The 18,220-nt window shown below is 43.7% G+C and overlaps 1 protein-coding gene across 1 annotated transcript in view; it reads right to left on the bottom strand.

Moving 5' to 3' along the window:
* dlgap1b (discs, large (Drosophila) homolog-associated protein 1b) overlaps positions 1-17,295 on the bottom strand; it is a 36,732-nt gene extending 19,437 nt beyond the window's left edge. The window contains exons 1-4 of the mRNA XM_034560152.1: positions 16,234-17,295; positions 14,186-14,400; positions 10,071-10,248; positions 7,838-8,078 (exon numbers count right to left, since the gene is read on the bottom strand). Of these exons, the coding sequence (XP_034416043.1) occupies positions 7,838-8,078; positions 10,071-10,248; positions 14,186-14,400; positions 16,234-17,295 (1,696 nt within the window). The remainder of the gene's footprint in view (positions 1-7,837; positions 8,079-10,070; positions 10,249-14,185; positions 14,401-16,233) is intronic.
* Positions 17,296-18,220: the final 925 nt, after the last annotated feature.

Below are 18,220 nucleotides of genomic sequence, written 5' to 3'. Positions count from 1 at the left end.
AGCCAAAAATAATAATAATAAAAACAAAAAAAGGAAATAAATGGAATTGAATGCTGAATGATATCACAATAACTTGCATTGGTGTTATTTACAGCTTGATAATTAAGTGCAAATAAGGCCTTCCTGAGTCACCGCGTCAACAGCTGAGCTTTCCCTCATTTACATGACACAAACAAAACCCCACATTGCTGTGGCCTGTTTGGATCCCCTGACACAGCATGTGTACAGCATGTGCGTGTCCGTGGCATGTTGAGCTCAGGGAGGGTCCTGGAGCCACGTCCGAAAATAGAAAGCGGAAAGCTGGTAGGTGAGCGGGCGGGGAGGCTGCATAGGTGGCATCAGTGGCGAGAATAGCATGTGCATGACTCACTGAAACACAGATGGTCAGTTGGAGACATGGGGCCACAGACGGTTCATCCGTCACACAGTATAGGGTGTTAGGGGCTCTCCATCTACCTCAGCAGCATTCAAACTGGCACCAGTGATCTCTTTTCCCATAAGGCCCTGTGGGGCTCAGCATCTCTCGCCTCCGCCCTCTGGATGCCCCCCCCCCCCCCCCCCCCCCCCCCCCGCCCCCTGACCTAAATAACTAGACCCTGCAGAGGCATGTGCCGTGATGCTGTGCCAGGAGTTGCTCGGTATGATGCGGGCCAAACCTGTCGTCCTCCCATCAGAGATATGATACCAAAATAGGCCGTGAGCTGAAATTTGTTCAACATTTTCTGGGAACAACGAGTGGAGGGGAATGCAAACGGCATGTAGGTTATTGCTAAGATTATGTCAGATTTGGAGGTTAAACTATAGTTGTAGAGGGCATGGGAGCTGAAAAGGCCTTTAATAGATGTGGCCAGAGCTTGCCAAGTCGAGTGTGTATACAAATATTTGTTTTAATGTAGTTTATATCTTTTAATTTGATTAATAAGTCATTTAAAAAACCTGACCGGTTACATTTAGTTTAGAAACATCACGATCCAACTCCAAGAATTATTTTGTTTTGTATTCCATACGGTGCTAACTATGATGGTCCTGTTATTGGATTGCTCCATTTTTATTCTGATTTAATATGAACAATTTCGTCCATTTTCATGTGAAGCATGAATAAGCAGAAAGAAGCACGGGATGGGCACTGACACGTTCAGTGTCAAGCGATTGACCATAAACACACAACTTCCTGTTCGCGCTTTCAAAGTAAAGGCAAGTGACGCATTTTTCATTGGTAGCACATTGTCTTTTTTTTATTGTTTGCTGGCCTGAAGTCGGGAAGTTAACTTCTATTGTTACCACCCTATACATATACTTATCTTTATTAAGTGCAGTAATGCCGATGTGTTTTGCGTGGCGTCCAGGTAGCATTTTATATTGAACACAGTCTGTGCTCGCTACCTTTATTCTGAAGGCTACATAAACCTAACTTCCGGGCCCCTGACTCGCCTGACGCAGCTCGCCCTCGGTCATGTCTCACTCTCAAACAACAGAGAAACACAGCAGCGGCGTGTACTCACAAAGGCGGATCCCGTAATCGCGCGCGCCGAGCAGCGCGCTGCACAGACACTGAAGCAACGACATGAACGCGGCGGATCCGCAACACTGAGCCGGGCTGCGGTGTCAGGAGGAGTCCTCTCTCCCTCTTTTCCTTCTGCACTCTGACGATATTGGATCTTATGTCAGGATGTGGACGCGCCTTGAACGCACCACCCCCCGCCCCCCACAAACACTTTATGGCTCACCCAGCACTGGGTGGGACAGTCCCGTGCACATCGAGAACACTTCACACTCTATAACGCTCTGCTTTTGTGTAACAAATGTATTTTAATAGATACTTTTATGGGCTATCAAATCTGACCATTTTACTATTTAAAATATATATATGAATAGGAATTCACTTTGTATTAGTTGTTCTATTATACTTATTTGTACCGCACCCACTCAACAAATGACACCACTATACTCATATACTTACTTAATAAAAAAGGACCAGTTTATAATGTCCCTCCATAACTTGACTTACAGCTGCAGTTATTGTGACATGAACTTTAAAACCCATAAAAACTATCATGCCAAACAGAAGACGTGAGTGTAATAACTGTTCCCTTGTGGTTTAGTAAAGCGTGGTGCAGTGAAGCCCCTTATTAATTCATGCAATGCATATATTTAAGAATGCCATTGATGATTTTTGTTGTTTTTTGATTGATGGTGTTATGATCCTCTTGTGGAGATCATTGTGCAGATCTGAATCTAACCATTTGAACAAAATGTGTTCAACTTAGTGATCAACAAATCCGCATATAGATCACATAATAACAATAATAATAACTTGATCGCGCAGGTATGGGGATTGTTTACCTTCCTGACCTTGCTCTGAACTCATCACTCTCTGTTAACAGACACAACGGGCATGCAGATGGCCAAATCCACAACAACGCACAGCAGCAGCATGGAGCAAAGATCCGTGTTCTCAGGACGAAAGGCTGCCACAGGGGCCTTCACCTGAAATCCTCCTCAAACCCACTATGAGAGGGGACCTTTTAAAAACTCACAGGGAACCCTTGAGCAGCAATTTCCTTTTCTTTTATAACATACGAGTCATCCTGACATATGAAAAACAAATTTCAGACTTGCGTGGGCTGGTGAAGGTGTGAGGGGAGATCTGGACTTCATCTTGATTCCACCAGACCTTCGTAGTCCTTCTCCCTTCCACGTATATATTTAGCACACTGGGAAATCCAAAGATACTTATTCTCACAAGCTCTCTCACAACACAACTCTTGGGAAAGTACCAGTGATGGCAGCAATTGTTGTTAATTGGGTCAGCCTGTCTAGTAGTTTTACATCCACCCACTCACACAGCTACAGCAGGAAGAAAGGGCAGAGGTGCAGTGCTGTGCCCACTGGGGGCAGTGTTGCACCGGCTTCATTCTAGCATGGAGCAGCATACTGAAACTATAATCTTCTTGCAGCTGTTATGAACTTTACCTTTTTAAGTTGGATTCTTCTTCACTGTTTCCTAACACCGTTTCCTGTTCCTCGATAATTGTTTTGTTTGCTTTGTTAGTTCATTTGATTTAATATTATTCTAATCTATTTGTTGTATATATTGTGCATTTTTCTTATTATTATATCCATTTTTTTCTATATATTGTGAATTTTTTAATATTTTATTGCTTACCTGTATGTATAAATGCATATATATTGCTATCTATCCATCCATCCATCCATCTATCCATCTATCCATCTATCCATCTATCTATCTATCTATCTATCTATCTATCTATCTATATATCTATCTATCTATCTATCTATCTATCTATCTATCTATCTATCTATCTATCTATCTATCTATCTATCTATCTATCTATCTATCTATCAATCAATCTATCAATCAATCTATCTATCTATCTATCTATCTATCTATCTATCTATCTATCTATCTATCTATCTATCTATCTATCTATCTATCTATCCATCTATCTATCTATCTATCTATCTATCTATCTATTTCCTGTTGACGCTTGAAGCAGGAACCTGGCCGAGGCTCGACTGATAAATGATATGATAATATGATAAATAAATATTTGACAAAGCAAGAGTGTGAAGGTCTTTTCCGGTTATTATTCATGCTACACAACAAATAGAAGTTGGATTCTTCTTCACTGTTTCCTAACACCGTTTCCTGTTCCTCGATAATTGTTTTGTTTGCTTTGTTAGTTCATTTGATTTAATATTATTCTAATCTATTTGTTGTATATATTGTGCATTTTTCTTATTATTATATCAATTTTTTTCTATATATTGTGAATTTTTTTATATTTTATTGCTTACCTGTATGTATAAATGCATATCTATTGCTATCTATCCATCCATCCATCTATCTATCTATCTATCTATCTATCTATCTATCTATCTATCTATCTATCTATCTATCTATCTATCTATCTATCTATCTATCTATCTATCTATCTATCCATCTATCCATCTATCCATCTATCCATCTATCTATCTATCTATCTATCTATCTATCTATCTATCTATCTATCTATCTATCTATCTATCTATCTATCTATCTATCTATCTATCTATTTCCTGTTGACGCTTGAAGCAGGAACCTGGCCGAGGCTCGACTGATAAATGATATGATAATATGATAAATAAATATTTGACAAAGCAAGAGTGTGAAGGTCTTTTCCAGTTATTATTCATGCTACACAACAAATAGAAAAGTGTTCCCGGAGCTGCGTCAGTGTTTGACAAGACCATCAGCAAAATGAGCCACAAGCATGCCTCAAACGCTTACTTAAGGAATGCTTTATTGAGCGCAACGCCTCTGTTTGGGGCCATAAGAAAATTCACAGCCATTAAATTAAACATTGTCCTGCAGCCTATTACAGGAGCTAGGGGAGGAAAGACGCTCTTTTGGGACAATCCCTCAGCACCTCTGAATAGATGCTGGGTAATTGACTGCAGGTCAGTGAGCCAGGGAAACCGAGGGTGAGAGGAAGAGCAACAGAAACACTGGCCCATTTCCCAGACTTAAGATCCGTTTGTAATTGAAGGTCAATTTGTCTTCCCAGTGAAACAACAGGTTGATTTTCCCCCACACCTAAATGCTGCTGGGATCTAGCTGAAACAGGCCAAGGAAGGGCAAGACAAAGCAGAGTGAAGAGGTGATGAATATGCTAACTGGAGACGACCCGGGGTGGAGGAGCCATGGCTTAGAGGCAGTAAAATCCTTTGGATTTTCCCAGGCTGTAAAAGAGGATCTGCTCCAGATTGTGTTAAACTGATCCAAAGGAGCTGATGTCTAGGCCAACATGTCTGTCCGATACGGTTGTAATATGTGTGTGTGTGTGTGTGTGTGTGTGTGTGTGTGTGTGTGTGTGTGTGTGTGAGGGTTAGCAAGTGTGTCCGTATGTGCCAGTTTGAGTGTGCACAGAGGCAGGCAAAAGCAGCCAGAGTTACTTGACGTTCAAAGAGATCAAAGGACAGCCCCTTACTTCGGTCTCCTTCCTCAGGATTAAAACGGTCATCAATAATAATGGACTGGAGTGGCGCAGTGTGCAAACTGGAGAGGAGCATGAGCGGAAGCTGGTAGGTCTCTCACCTGTCCATATGTGTATGTGCATGTGTGTGTGTGTGTGTGTGTGTGTGTGTGTGTGTGTGCGTGTGATATCTCGGTGCAGAGACTATAAGAGTTGTCTGTTTCTCTGGAACTGCAGCCTGAATCATCCTTCTGAAACATCATGCAATATTCACCTCTACATCGGCTTCACGTCTCACTTTGGGCTCCCAGGAGAGTCCCCGTGAAATGTATGAATGCATGTGTGTTTATGTGTCTGCGCATGTGAGCGTCTGCATGCCTCTTCTGCATCATGATCAACAAACAGAAAAAAGATACGCCCTGTGTTTAGTGAGAAAAGTACAGTTCAAGCACTGTTTATATTCTTTCCTTTGGATCAATACTGAATTTTATCTTGCATAATGAAATTGCAAATGCAAATTGTATAATAAACAAGGCTTTACTTATGCAGAAGAAAAAACGGACTGTAATAATTAGCCTAAATTTATAGTTTGCATTAATCGATGAGGGCTTTATGTTCATAATAGCAGTTGCAGCCTGAATGTGGTATACAATAGCTGGCTGTACACACTCACTTACATGGTCTGTGCTGCTTCTGACCTCTTTACATTACAAAATACAAAACAATTATATAATAAGCTTAATATTTGCACCTCTCCACCCCCAAAAATAAAATTTTCAAGGAGCATTAGATAATATTAAGTGGTGGTAATGAAAGGGTCCGAGATCCCCTGTGATCCCTGTATTGGACACATGTTGTGAACAGTGTGTAAAAGTCAGAAAATGATCATTATTATTATGTTAACTCGCACACAAGATTAACGTCACCTCATGAACGGTAGTGCACGTGTTCAGAAAGTGAGACAGACTCTCCTCGTCAATCGCAGCTTTTCCCCAAAAGGAGATAAAGGAAAAGTAGCCAATTAATTACAGTGACTGACGACTCAGTGGTGAAGATCTAAGGAGGTGATAAATTGTGCAGCCGCACAACTATGACAGTAATCGGAGGCAATCCCCTACCTGCACTACCTTCTGCTCTCCACATTGCCTCATAAGATATCACACAAACCCACTCTCCCTGTCTTGTGTGTTTGAGCCTCAGTTATGGCTGATTCCGAGACACGAAGAGGTCGGCGGGGAAAAAAAAAAGGTCAAGTGTCGCAAGAAACCGACAGCCAATCACAGAGAGCTTACACTAGCCAGATCAAGGTTCGCTCTCAATTGGAAGCGGCAGCCTAATGTTGGATTATAAATTGCCACAGAGCACTAATATCTCTGCTTTCTACTTCCACAACGGCCATTCATCATGTGACAAACTCAGGTGCCAAAAATGGATGTTCATCAAATGGCCAACAGCTGTGAGGCCGCTCCTGCAAATGCGTGCACTACACGACACGTTCAGTCGCTTGTTACCTGAGATGGGATTAAAGGTGTTATCTTTACACTATCAGCAAAAGATTGCAGATCAAGACATGTTCCATCTGCGAAGTGTGTGAGAGGCACCACACAGCTGGAAGTAAGAGGCTTCCCGTATCATGTGCGGCAGCAGTGTGTGCAGCACCACAGAGCAGCTGTCTGCCTTGAAAACCAGAGTTTAGTCCCAACAACACCTCACCTGATAGATGGTCTTCATTATCTCTTGCTTCCTCCGGGGAAGGAGCTCCGAATGTCCCTCTCTTGATCTTATCAGTCTCCTTTTTAAGATCAATAACAGCCACCACACAATGTACTAATCAACTGAATCCTCTATTGCCTTTGATTGCGTTGTTATTAGGAGTTGTCAATCGATGTGAAATTATACAAATACGGGGAAGCAACTTCATATTTTGAATATTTCATTAGATAAATTAATATTTTTTCTTGGAAGAGGTCAATTGCAGCAAGTCTTAAACAACATTAAATAATTCTTCTCTCAGAGTTACTTTCAAGCCCTTTGAATTGATTGAACGAAAACTAGTTGTGCGATTGTTCCAATTTGCATTGAAGGCGTTTGTTATTTATTATCCGACTGTAACCTTGTGGGCTGGGTTTGGGGAAATGCTGTCTTGTAATTGGCATAATTAAAAAGGAATGGAGAAGAAAGTCAGTGTGAGTCAGGCGACGGTGACTCAACGTGCACAATGTAAGGGAATGGCGTTTGGATTTGCAGTGGGAAACATAGAAGCACCCAGTGCTGGGTGCCAGCACCACTCAGCATCAATACTGCATGCAGTAATGCTGGAAAGCCAAGCGCTCAAGACCATGAGGCACACAAGAGGGCTAAAATAAGATCCAGAAGCCAGTGAGCTTTACAGCTCAAATAAGCTCTTATGTGGGAAAAACAGTTCTGCGTGCATCATATTGTATCTCAAAAGAAAACTGGGTCAGATGGATAATAATGTAAAAGGTTTGGCTCTGAAACTACTCCCCGGTCATCTAACCAAGATAACTCTTTCCTTTATTAAAAATACTCTGTTCAAACGTTGTTGTTTTTTTAACAGAAGAGAATAAGAAATGAAATAATTTGATTTGATGGCCCTTGATCCAAAGTACAATTTGTATACGAGGGTAAATCTCTCTTAGCGCTAACTGCAGTAATAAATCATTTATTTTTGTTGCTGTTGACTCTAAACACACACGGCCATGCTGCACACACAGCACATCTATAGTCCATTACTTTATATTCACACGTATCAATTTATAATGCACTATATGGATTATGTATGTTCACACAAGTTCATGAGAACATGAGTCTGTGTGTGTTGAGTGCATGTTCCCACCCACCTGTGCTGCTCTGGATGGTTCTGACGGTGGTGGTACGCGGGGATGAGTTGGTCCTCCTGACGCCTCCCTCCTCCTCTTCCTGCGAGCAGCCTTTCTCGATGGCACGCACGTAGCTGTGGCTCCGCATGCGGAAGCAGCTCGGTATGGGCAGGTCCAGGGCATCCACCGCCTGCGACTCCATTTCACTGAACACTGACTCACACACAGCCTCGATCTGCCCGTTCACCTCCACCTCACTCACCTGGGAAAGAAGGGGACACACACGGAAACATACAGTACGCGCACGCAAACACCCCAGACGGAAAAAAAAAACAACGCACACACGGGAGCAGCGTACATGCCCGTGAATAGGGGCATGTACGCTGTAAAAGTGAGTGATAAAGATGCACAGGCGCAAGACAAAGGAGAAGGGGCAATTTATCACAGAGGCAAAAGTCAGGGAAGCATCACTCTGCTGCAAGATTCAATGTACAGAGCTATTTAACTACAATTTCAATAGGCAGAAGTTTTATGAAGAAACGCATTTAAATCACACACTTGGTGCTCCAATAGAAGACTGTGTTCTAGGGTTCACATAATTTGAGGCAGGCTGATTCCCTGTGTTTGCCCCGAAAAATAAATGATGTTGTTTAATATTGATACCTCTCTGCTCAAACAACACATGTTTGAGTGGTCTTTTAAACAACAGCCTGAGAAAGCTCTGACTCAAATCCCAAAAGAGAATGCAATCAAAAGTTTGACCAAGTTGAACTAACATACTCTTCTATTTTAACTTCACACTACCTTGTGACGCTTTGAACCACAGAGAGGCATTTACATATTCGGAAAGAAGGAAAATATTCTCGAAAAATAAAAAAAGAACGTTCAAGGAGTGCAGAGGTGGGAGGAATCACTGTCAGATACAACTTCAAAGGGTCGCTCAACAGAGTGAAACACTAGTGCGGTGGTATTACGGGTGAGCATGAGGAAGTGTCAAACCCGGGACTACACAATGAGTTGAGATGTGACTCGACGAACTCGAGCTGCAGCTGCATCATCAGCGAGAGTTTGGGTTTCAAAACAGGGTCAAGAGAAAAAAACACAACCCTGAAACTCTTGCTGCAGACTTGTGAGATGGGCGTGTTGGACAAATTGGGTCGTGTGAGTTGCAGATATGTGTGATGCTCCATTCCATTCCTTGAAGTTGCCCTTGTTCAGCTGGTCCAGAAACATAGAGCAGACCACAGGAATGGGATGTGGCTCGGGACCAACGCGATTGGTTTGGGTGTTTGTCAGTGAAGAGAGTGCACAGGCAGACAAGTGTGAGTAGATACTGTAGAGCTTGGAGTCAGAACGGTTTGTGGACCTCGATTCAATCCACTGTCCTATGCTTTGTGCATCACTTCACACTCTATACGCACACATGTCAAATATGAGAGTGAGTGAGTGAGATGGAGAGCCTAACAGCACCTCTTTTATTCAGTGGCATCTTTGTAGATGCCAGGTCCAGTGTGACACTCTCCTCTGGGCCTGCTAGCACTCGAAGGGTCTCAAGGGTCCATCATTCAGCCGAGGAGGCAAAGTGTTGCCCCTGGGCTTTGGAGGGGGGTACATATCCCCAGTACCCCAGGGAAAAAGGTAAGCTACGCTCCCCTGTCACTTCAATAACGTGAAGCGGTGCTCAAAATCCCAAATGACTAACATCATATTTTGCTGACAATAACAGACCTCCAATGCCAAGTGTTTCCTTGCAAATTCTTCAATAACTATCAAATCAAGACAAATGTCCATCGTCATTTAGAACCAATCCCAATTTCAATTAATCCTAAAATTGGTATGGCTGCATGTTAATTGTTGTTTTTCATCTCTTACGCAGCATATGCCAGATTGAAGAGAACATTTTTAGCCTGTCATTTTGCATCACAAAGTATGCCGAGGCATAAGGAGCATATTAGGGTGGAAGGGGTATGGGGGGGGGTTATGCCTGCTATCCTGTTTAATTAGCCAATCTGAATACGCCTGTAATCATCTGAGCTTCAGAAAACAGCACACAGACGTACACACTAATTGGGAGATTTTTTTTTTTTCTCGTACCGTTCATGTTTTGCCGGATGGCGACCTGGTTGTTAATTCAGGCCTTTAGGACAGCTACGGATTGGATTTCCCCCCTGCATGACCTTATTGGACATGTGTAGAGGTACAGGGGGTTTAAGGGCTGACTTTAGAGAGGCACAGGCCCCTGGAGGCCACTAACCTGGCTGATGGTGCTCATGGCTCTCATGTAGCTCTCGTTTCGTGAGCGGAATTTAGGCGAGGCCAGCAGCCCTGCCGGGTCCAAGCTGTCCAGACTTCTATTGATGGAAACCTCACTCACCGCCCGCAGGTAGCTGTGACTCCGGATCTGCAGCTTGGGCGAATGCTCTGTGGAAATCCTGCCACAACAGGAGTAAGGAGAGAAAAGAGGAGGGACGAGAAAAGAAGCAAAAGTCAAAGTCAAAGCAAAGAAAAAAAGGAGCTCTGAGAAAAGCGAAATATGCGGATCAATTCACAATTGCTTCAGGAGACACTGTTATCTAATCAACAAGCGCAGCAGCATTGAAACACACTAGCAGTAGCTTAGGTCTGTCCTTGAAGCGCCTTGAAGCGCCTTGAAGTGCCTTGTAAGCGCGTTCTTAAACATCTAGCGTGGAGAGCACTCACATACATATGTCAGAAGAGCGAACTATGTGTGTGTGTGTCTGTGAAGTATGCTTAATCTAATAACCTTCACATATTCAACAGAAGATACACACACACACACACACACACACACACACACACACACACACACACACACATGCACAAACACAAACACAACTCCAGGGAAAATGAATAGGTGTCTCATTAGCTCTCGCATGCCTCCATTCTGTTCGCTCAGCATGCATCACGCCTATGTGCATGACTACAAGTGTGTGTGTGTGTGTGTGTGTGTGTGTAGGGTGTGTAGGGTGTGTAGCAGTCGGATGCCAGCAAAACAATTTAATAATCGGGGGAAATGAAACCTAAAAAGCTGACTCGCTTTCCTCTTGATGAACATCGTGGCTGAGTAAACCAACTTCCAGAAAACAAAGTGCAAGGAGTTAGATCCAATATCCCCTTCATTTCACCCTTATGTTTACTTATGTGAATATAACAAGGATTTACACACACACACACACACACGCATGCACGCACGCACACACACACACACACACTTTGTCTTATGACTTTCTGCCTCCAGGTCAGGCCTGCTTTAATCATGTATTTCCTCCTTAAAATAGAGTGTGGTTACTGCAGCAAAGCAAACTGGATTACTCATTCTTGGATGGAAGAATGAAGGGGAGATGACAGTGGAGAGAGTCAGAGTAATGAAAGGACAGATGAGCTATTGAGATGGGAATAAAAGTGATGATTTTGGAAAAGCAGTTACTAATCATAAAATATATCTCTATGTACAAATCATCCTCCGGGCTTTTAAATATTGAGCAGAATGTACTGAAAGCTACTGTATCAAGGCACTGGTTAGTCAGGCTTACCGGTTCATTTTATAAATACAGTTCATTCTTTTGTAATCTAAGGGTTTCCCTTCATAGAAGTCCAAAGTAACACTGTGCTTTTAATGCATATTTAAGCTAGTCTTTAACAATATTTGGTCAATTGAGAAAGGAGAAAGTACATTATTCAACTGAAGGAAGAAAATATACACATCTCAAACCTCAGAGATTGGTATGAATCTTCCATATCGGCTGCCTGTAGTCTGTGACTGTGCATGGAAGGAAGAATCCAGTGCACACCATTATCTCCATTCACATCTTCTCTTGATTTCCCTGTGGGGCTGATTATCGGCAGAACCAATGATGTCTTTTGTGACAACTTGAATGGCAGACCTAGTCTGTAATCAGTACCACCTAAGGGGGGAAGTTCAGTCTGTCCCTGAGTGTCCCTCTATCGAACAAGTGACATTAATGAACACATGTTCCTCTCTGCCAGTCAAGGATCAGGGCAAGCTAATGTCGTGTGTTGATTTCCACGGCATTACCCAGTGTTCGTGTACTCATGGATCTTTTTTCCTCATCTCACTTCTTCCCTTTCTTCACGACTGTGATTGCTCCACCTCATCTTTCCGGCCGGTCGGTTTCTCCTGCTTGCCCTCATTAGAGAAGTTTTCTCCTTCATATTTTGTATTTTTTTTGTACCTCCTCCTCTTCCCCCCCCCCTCCTCGTTGTCACTGCCTGAATAACAGTCTGGAGAGTGATGACTGTGGTTGGAGGGATGGGAGGACAGAAAGACGGAGATGTGATTACTGCAACCCATTATTCAGGATGTCTGTTCTCGCTGAGATATAAAAAAAAAATAACGATGATAGAATCTAGGCCAGGAATAAATAAATTTGCGGCAAAAAGAAAGACGACTGTTAGTTACTGAGGGAGACAAACAAGGATGTCATTTACTCCTGAGCTTGTTTGTCTGCCAGAAATAATCCCAGCCATTTAAATGCATGCTTTATCTGTGCGCTGTGTGCTTTAATAACGGATGAGGTTAGCGTTGGGTGAGATTCAACAAATCCCACAACTCCTCAGGAGCAGTTCTTCACTAGTCAAGGACACCGTGGTCAGAGAAAGGTCTCTGAAACATTCTGGAACAACAAAGCTGATTATTGAATTATTGCGGAGTGTAACACAGACGTGTGCCAGCTCCCAAAAAGCACAGTGTGAAAACAAGATGTCAGCTGCTCCCTGCTCGCTCTCTATCTGCAATGTGCAGCACTGCAGCTCGGTTTGTTCCACTGGGTTCCATCAGACGATGATGGCATTCCCCGGGCCAAATTCAAGTCATTAGTGGGCCCCAAGCTGCGCCACTTGCACTTACATAAGGTTGTGTGTGTGCGCTTGTGTTTGTGCAAACAGTAACAATGACTGAGCACCCACTGGTGTTCTTCTCATCTCTGTATACTACACAGCTAATCAGTCACAGCCTCGTGCTGCAACAGAGCACTTGTGTTCTTAATACTTTCAGTGTTTCGAGTTTTCATGACTAGTCATATCCAGTAATGAAAACAGTAACATAATATATGTCATTGTGATAAATTACTACAATAGAGATTTTTTTTTACAACTTGTGTCTTCTTCTGGATTTTTAAGGTAAAAACCAAAAGTGAGCACACCTGTCATTGCACAAAAAAAATGCCCACAAGCATGATTACTACAAGTCAAACCAGGAAGCTGCTCTGTAAAACGGGATTGATGTTTTTGTTTTCTAAATTGTATAGTTTTTTGACTGTGCATGTTCTTGCCCCAAATGCATTTATTATGTTGAAACACTCCCAGATATCTGGAATAAACTTGTTTAGTTAAATGTTAACATTACTCATTGTAATATGTCATATTAAGAGAGGAAAATAAATAAAATTGTAATTCTGAAATTTAGTCTATTCCTTCAAAAGGAATTTTGAAATAAATAAAAAAAAGACTTAATTTAGGACAATGTTGTTAGCTTGATGTGTTTCAAGACATACATCTCTAATATTGCTGTAAAACCTTATGAGCTCATGCTGTCAAAAATAGTCATCCGAGCTGAGAACGCCGCATGCAACGAGAAACAACTCGATTAAAACCCTTCAAATGAGAAAGCTCGGCTTTTGACCTCAGATTGATTTTTAAAGATAGAAAGATCCCCTGCATGTTCTCAACCCACAATGCATTTTTGAAGAGGCGTCAGTACATCAACAGGCCTCTTGAATCTTCAATAAGGCTCAGTCTGTTCAACGTGTGTGTGTCATTGTCGAGGTACAGAGGCCAGCTATGTGTCGGAGTTGTAAATACAGAAACAGGTAATGAGGCTGTGAGAGTCAAGGACACACACACATAAGCCAGGCTACAACTGACTGACTTCATCTCCTTCCGTGTGTTGACTTTTCTCTTTTCCTTTAATTCCCTGTTCCCCCGCCGTCTGTTTCACTGAACCTGCACAGTATGAACACAGTGAACCCTTGAACATGATGTTCAGACGCATGCACTGAAGACACACTCAAACATAATATACAGGCAAACAGTTACCCCAAACATGAACACATAGAAATACTGGAACAATTAGTCAATCAAGTGATCAGGTAGATGACATCAAATTAAACAACAACAATTGATTAATGAATCTTAATTTTTTTTTCAAGCAAAGATGGCAAAAAATTCCAGTACATTTAATATGTGTGGTCTATTGGTGGGGAAAAAGCAAGCGAAATAAAGACTAATAAATTATCTGATTAATAAAAAAATATTTAATAGAATAATTGATATAGAATAACAGTCTAAGGCCTGACACACACACACACACACACACAAACACACACTTACTTGAGTGTGGTCATCTCTGTGAGGGACGGCTGCGTGGCCTTCAGGTAGCTGGCTCGTCGTGCCTGGACCTTGGGCGAGGGTTTGGGACTGCAGTCCGAGTCGCCGCTGTCTTCTTCTGCCATGGCCTTGATGTAGCTGCCACTGCGCATCCGTCGGCATGGGATCTCGTCATCCTTCCCCAGCGGCGAGAAACTGCTCCAGTCATCCTGAGGCACCTGTCGATAGGAAATGAGATCGTGTAAAGAAGGAGCGAACACAGGTCACCTTCCAGACATGAGAGCTCACACAGATGCACTTCCACATGAATAAATGCAAGACTGCCGACATGTTCTACCCGGGCCTGATAGAAATATCACACAGAGCACTTCATGCCTGAAAAGATTCAATAGTAAGTGTATCAATGCGGGGTCCAACTTCATCATACCATAAGCGTGTGAGAGCCAGAGGCCTTCCTTTGTCTGTCCTGTGATGCATGCGACATATCAAAAGCGGAGAAATTAATTGTTTTGACAAAACGTTGTGGTACCCTGGCCTCGGTTTGCTCTCCTGACTTTTCACACAGACTAATGAAGGTAAAAATGAAAGGAGGCAAAGCTATCTCCCATCTCTAATATAAAAGAGAGAGAGAGAGAGAGAGAAAACAAAGGGGGTTTTGTTCAGCAGAACCACTGCAGTCCCAATGTGAGTGGCTGTTAGGGCACCAGCTCTGAAGTGAAAGAAATGAGATACAGAGCGGGAGTCATTCAACAGACTGGTGCGTAACTAGGAAACAGAGCTGACTTTGATGTCAGGGGCAACTGCAGACTGTGGTAACACCTTGGGAAAGACCGGGATTGCAATAACGTAAAAAAGGATTTTGGTTTCTGAGAAAAAGGGCAAACAAAATTAAAATAAATAAGTAGTCATACTTTTGAATGCCATTACCCTCACAGTATATATTGCATCCTTTCTTACACGTTATGTGAATGTTGCACAAGTTTTGGTTAGGGATTAATTTAGGTGTGTGCATGTGTGAATCAAATACGCATTACAGGATACTACCCAAGGCAGGTGAAGCAAATGGCACGTCTTGTTTTCTGGATAAAAAAAAGAAAAAAGAAAAAAAGAAGGTCTGCAGACTAACTTGTCCTGGCTGCTCTCCTTGAAAGCCTGTTTTTTTCTCTTCCGTCTCTCTTTCAAGCAAAAACAAGTCAATGGCTCTTTTTAGGCTGGGAGAAACGTTGCCGTACTGCAGCGACAACATCCTTCCTTGATCTGCTCGCTCGGTTTTCCAGGCTGTTAAAATGCAAAGCCACACAGAACTTTCTCTCACTCTTTTATGCTCCCTCATTCTCGCTTTCTGCTTCTTACAATCCCCATTCACGCCCTCTTCTGTTGCCCTTACTTACTCTCTTTTGGTCCTTTTCAGACAAAACACACACACACACACGCACACACAAAAGCACACGCACACGCACACGCACACGCACACGCACACGCACACGCACACGCACACGCACACGCACACATCTACCCTCCCTGCCTCGTTTCTCCATTTCTCTCCTCTGCTTGTGACCACTTCCATTTCTTTGTCTCCTCACCTCTGGCTCTTTCCAATCTTATTGTAGCACCCTACTCTCGCTCAGTGAATAAGATATACTCACTCTCATTCTCACACACACACACACACACACACACACACCACTGCTGTGACGAGCACCGCTACATTCTGCAGAAATGTTGTTCCATGTTACAATTTGCCACTTCTGGCACCACATATAGTTCCATGCACATGGAGACAAACACAGCAGATGACATGTTATGACTTTGCTGAATGTTTTCTGAAAATACTCCAGATAAAGTCAACATGTGACCAATAATTATTGACGTGAAAGGGTGGGGCCACTGCTTCTCCAGTCGTCCCCTCTAAACACATACAAAGAAACAGAGATACATGTGGGAATACAGGAGCATGGAGGAGCAGTTGGCACCGCAGGATGCATGAAGCATGACGCATGAAGCATGAAGCATGAAGCATGACATGCGAGAGGTGGGGCTGTTGTAACTACCTGTAGGAAGTGGCAGGTGCGTCCCTGCTCGGCTTTCACTAGAGCTTTATCTAGGTTGACTGAGGCCTTCTGGTAAACCTCTCTCGCTCTGCTCACCGTCAGAGTAGAAGACCATGAGCTCTTCTTCAGCTGCACTTGTCCATCCAGGGCTCCCACCAGTGGCATACCTCCGCTGCTGGCCCCAGAGCACGTCGAGCACTTCACATCGTTGTTGCTTCGTGACGTCTTGAGCGAGTGGGCGCTGATGGTGTTGTAGGACTCCATGAAGTACTGCGACTGAGATTTCTCCGGGTGGCGACCCATGGTCATGACCCCTGTAGGCAGGCCTCCACTGCTTCCCCCGTGGTGATGGTGGTGGAGGCACATCTCTCGGTCGAGCATGTCGTCTGAGCTCCAGTAGCCTGAGATGGCCGTGCGCATCTTAGGCTCCGACTTGGAGCGGTCTTTGCTCTTACTGCGCTTACTGTGCTTCAGGGTGCCAGAAGAAGAGAGTGGGTCATCAGGACTGGATTTGCTGCCATTCATCCTCCCACTCCCTCCACCACCAGACCCCGAGGGCCCCTCCAGGGAGTGAGACTTGGTGAAAAGCTTCTGGACAGAGTGAACAAGGTGGCGTATTCGACCAGGGCTGTCACTTCGTTGGTGTTCCACGGCAGTGCGCTTGTACTGCAGTGTGTGGTAGCCTTCACGCCGCACCGGTGCCTGGCGCTCAAACTGCTCTAGCAGGTTAGAAGGGATGCGATTGTTGTTTCCACCACCTCCTCCACCTCCCTTAATGCTCCCTGTATAAGGCACCACAGCGCCACACTCCTCCTTTAGCTCATGGTGAGAGCTGTAATGTCTGCGAGGGAAGGTGCAGCTGGCCAAGTCAGGGTACGCACTGCACTCAGACTGGAAGGAGTTACGCTGGGTGAAGCAGGGCCGGTCAGTCGGATGAGCTTCCCCAGGGTTGAGGAAGTAGGACCGACGGTCCGAGTGCCCCAGGGTCATGGAGTCATAAGAGGGGTCGCAGGTCACCGTGTTGTGGTGACTACGGCTGCTAGACAGGCCTTTCATCGTCATCGTGGCCGAGTCGACATGCACATCCAACTGCTGCCCGTGGGAAGTCTGCACAGGCCCCAAAACGAGCTCTAAAAAGAAAGAAACACACAGACGTGAGGAAACCGACAAACAAACAAGAAGAGCGAGATAGAAAACTGAATTATAAATATCTCATATTTGCATATACTTAAAGCACAGAGTCTTCTTCTGATTTAATTTGAAGATGCTGTTTGGCACCCCTTCACAAATGAGAAAACGTGATGATGTTGATGAGACTTGTCCTTTGAAATGACAAAAAGGGGAATCTCTAAATATAGCAGCCACTTGGCATGTGGTCCTGGGCCATTCAAATCTGTTCTAAAGCTTCCTCTACCACCTCTCTGTTCTCTCTGGAAGATTTCAATGAAAAGTGACAGGAGATCGAGGAAACAGAGAAACAAAGGAAGAAGGGGTATCAAGAAGAGTTCAAATCTATTTCTAGTGTACGCTATTTTGTTCGAGGGTACTGTTAGAAATTACAAATTGGTGATGGGAATGCAGACACATAGGCCTCCTCTGTAAAACATGGGGTAGTACTGAAAAAGTGCATTTGTTTTTGCTTTACAGTACACCTGCTCACAAACACAACAAACGATCACAGCCTGATCCTACACTTTTCCTCTGTACCGCTAGCTCTACTCTAAGGGCAAACTAATTGGCCAGTAAAACCCAGCTGACAGCTTCTGGGGCCGGTCGAGGCAAGCGGCAATAAACGACCTTTTCCCTTACATGGTGACATGAAAACAATGGCATCCATCAGGGCCCTTAAACTGCCCTCCTTACCCATCTGGGGCTGGATAGCCGCTGAACCCGCACAGTTTACAATGGACTGGAGGTGAGGCTAACGAGACAATAATAACAGCCCACGCACCGCGCTGTAGCACTGTGACAGCAGTGTGGCTGAGTC

This window comes from Cyclopterus lumpus, chromosome 20, assembly GCF_009769545.1.
Source record: "Cyclopterus lumpus isolate fCycLum1 chromosome 20, fCycLum1.pri, whole genome shotgun sequence".
NCBI lineage: Eukaryota > Metazoa > Chordata > Actinopteri > Perciformes > Cyclopteridae > Cyclopterus > Cyclopterus lumpus.
This window is presented reverse-complemented; position numbering and strand designations above follow the sequence as displayed.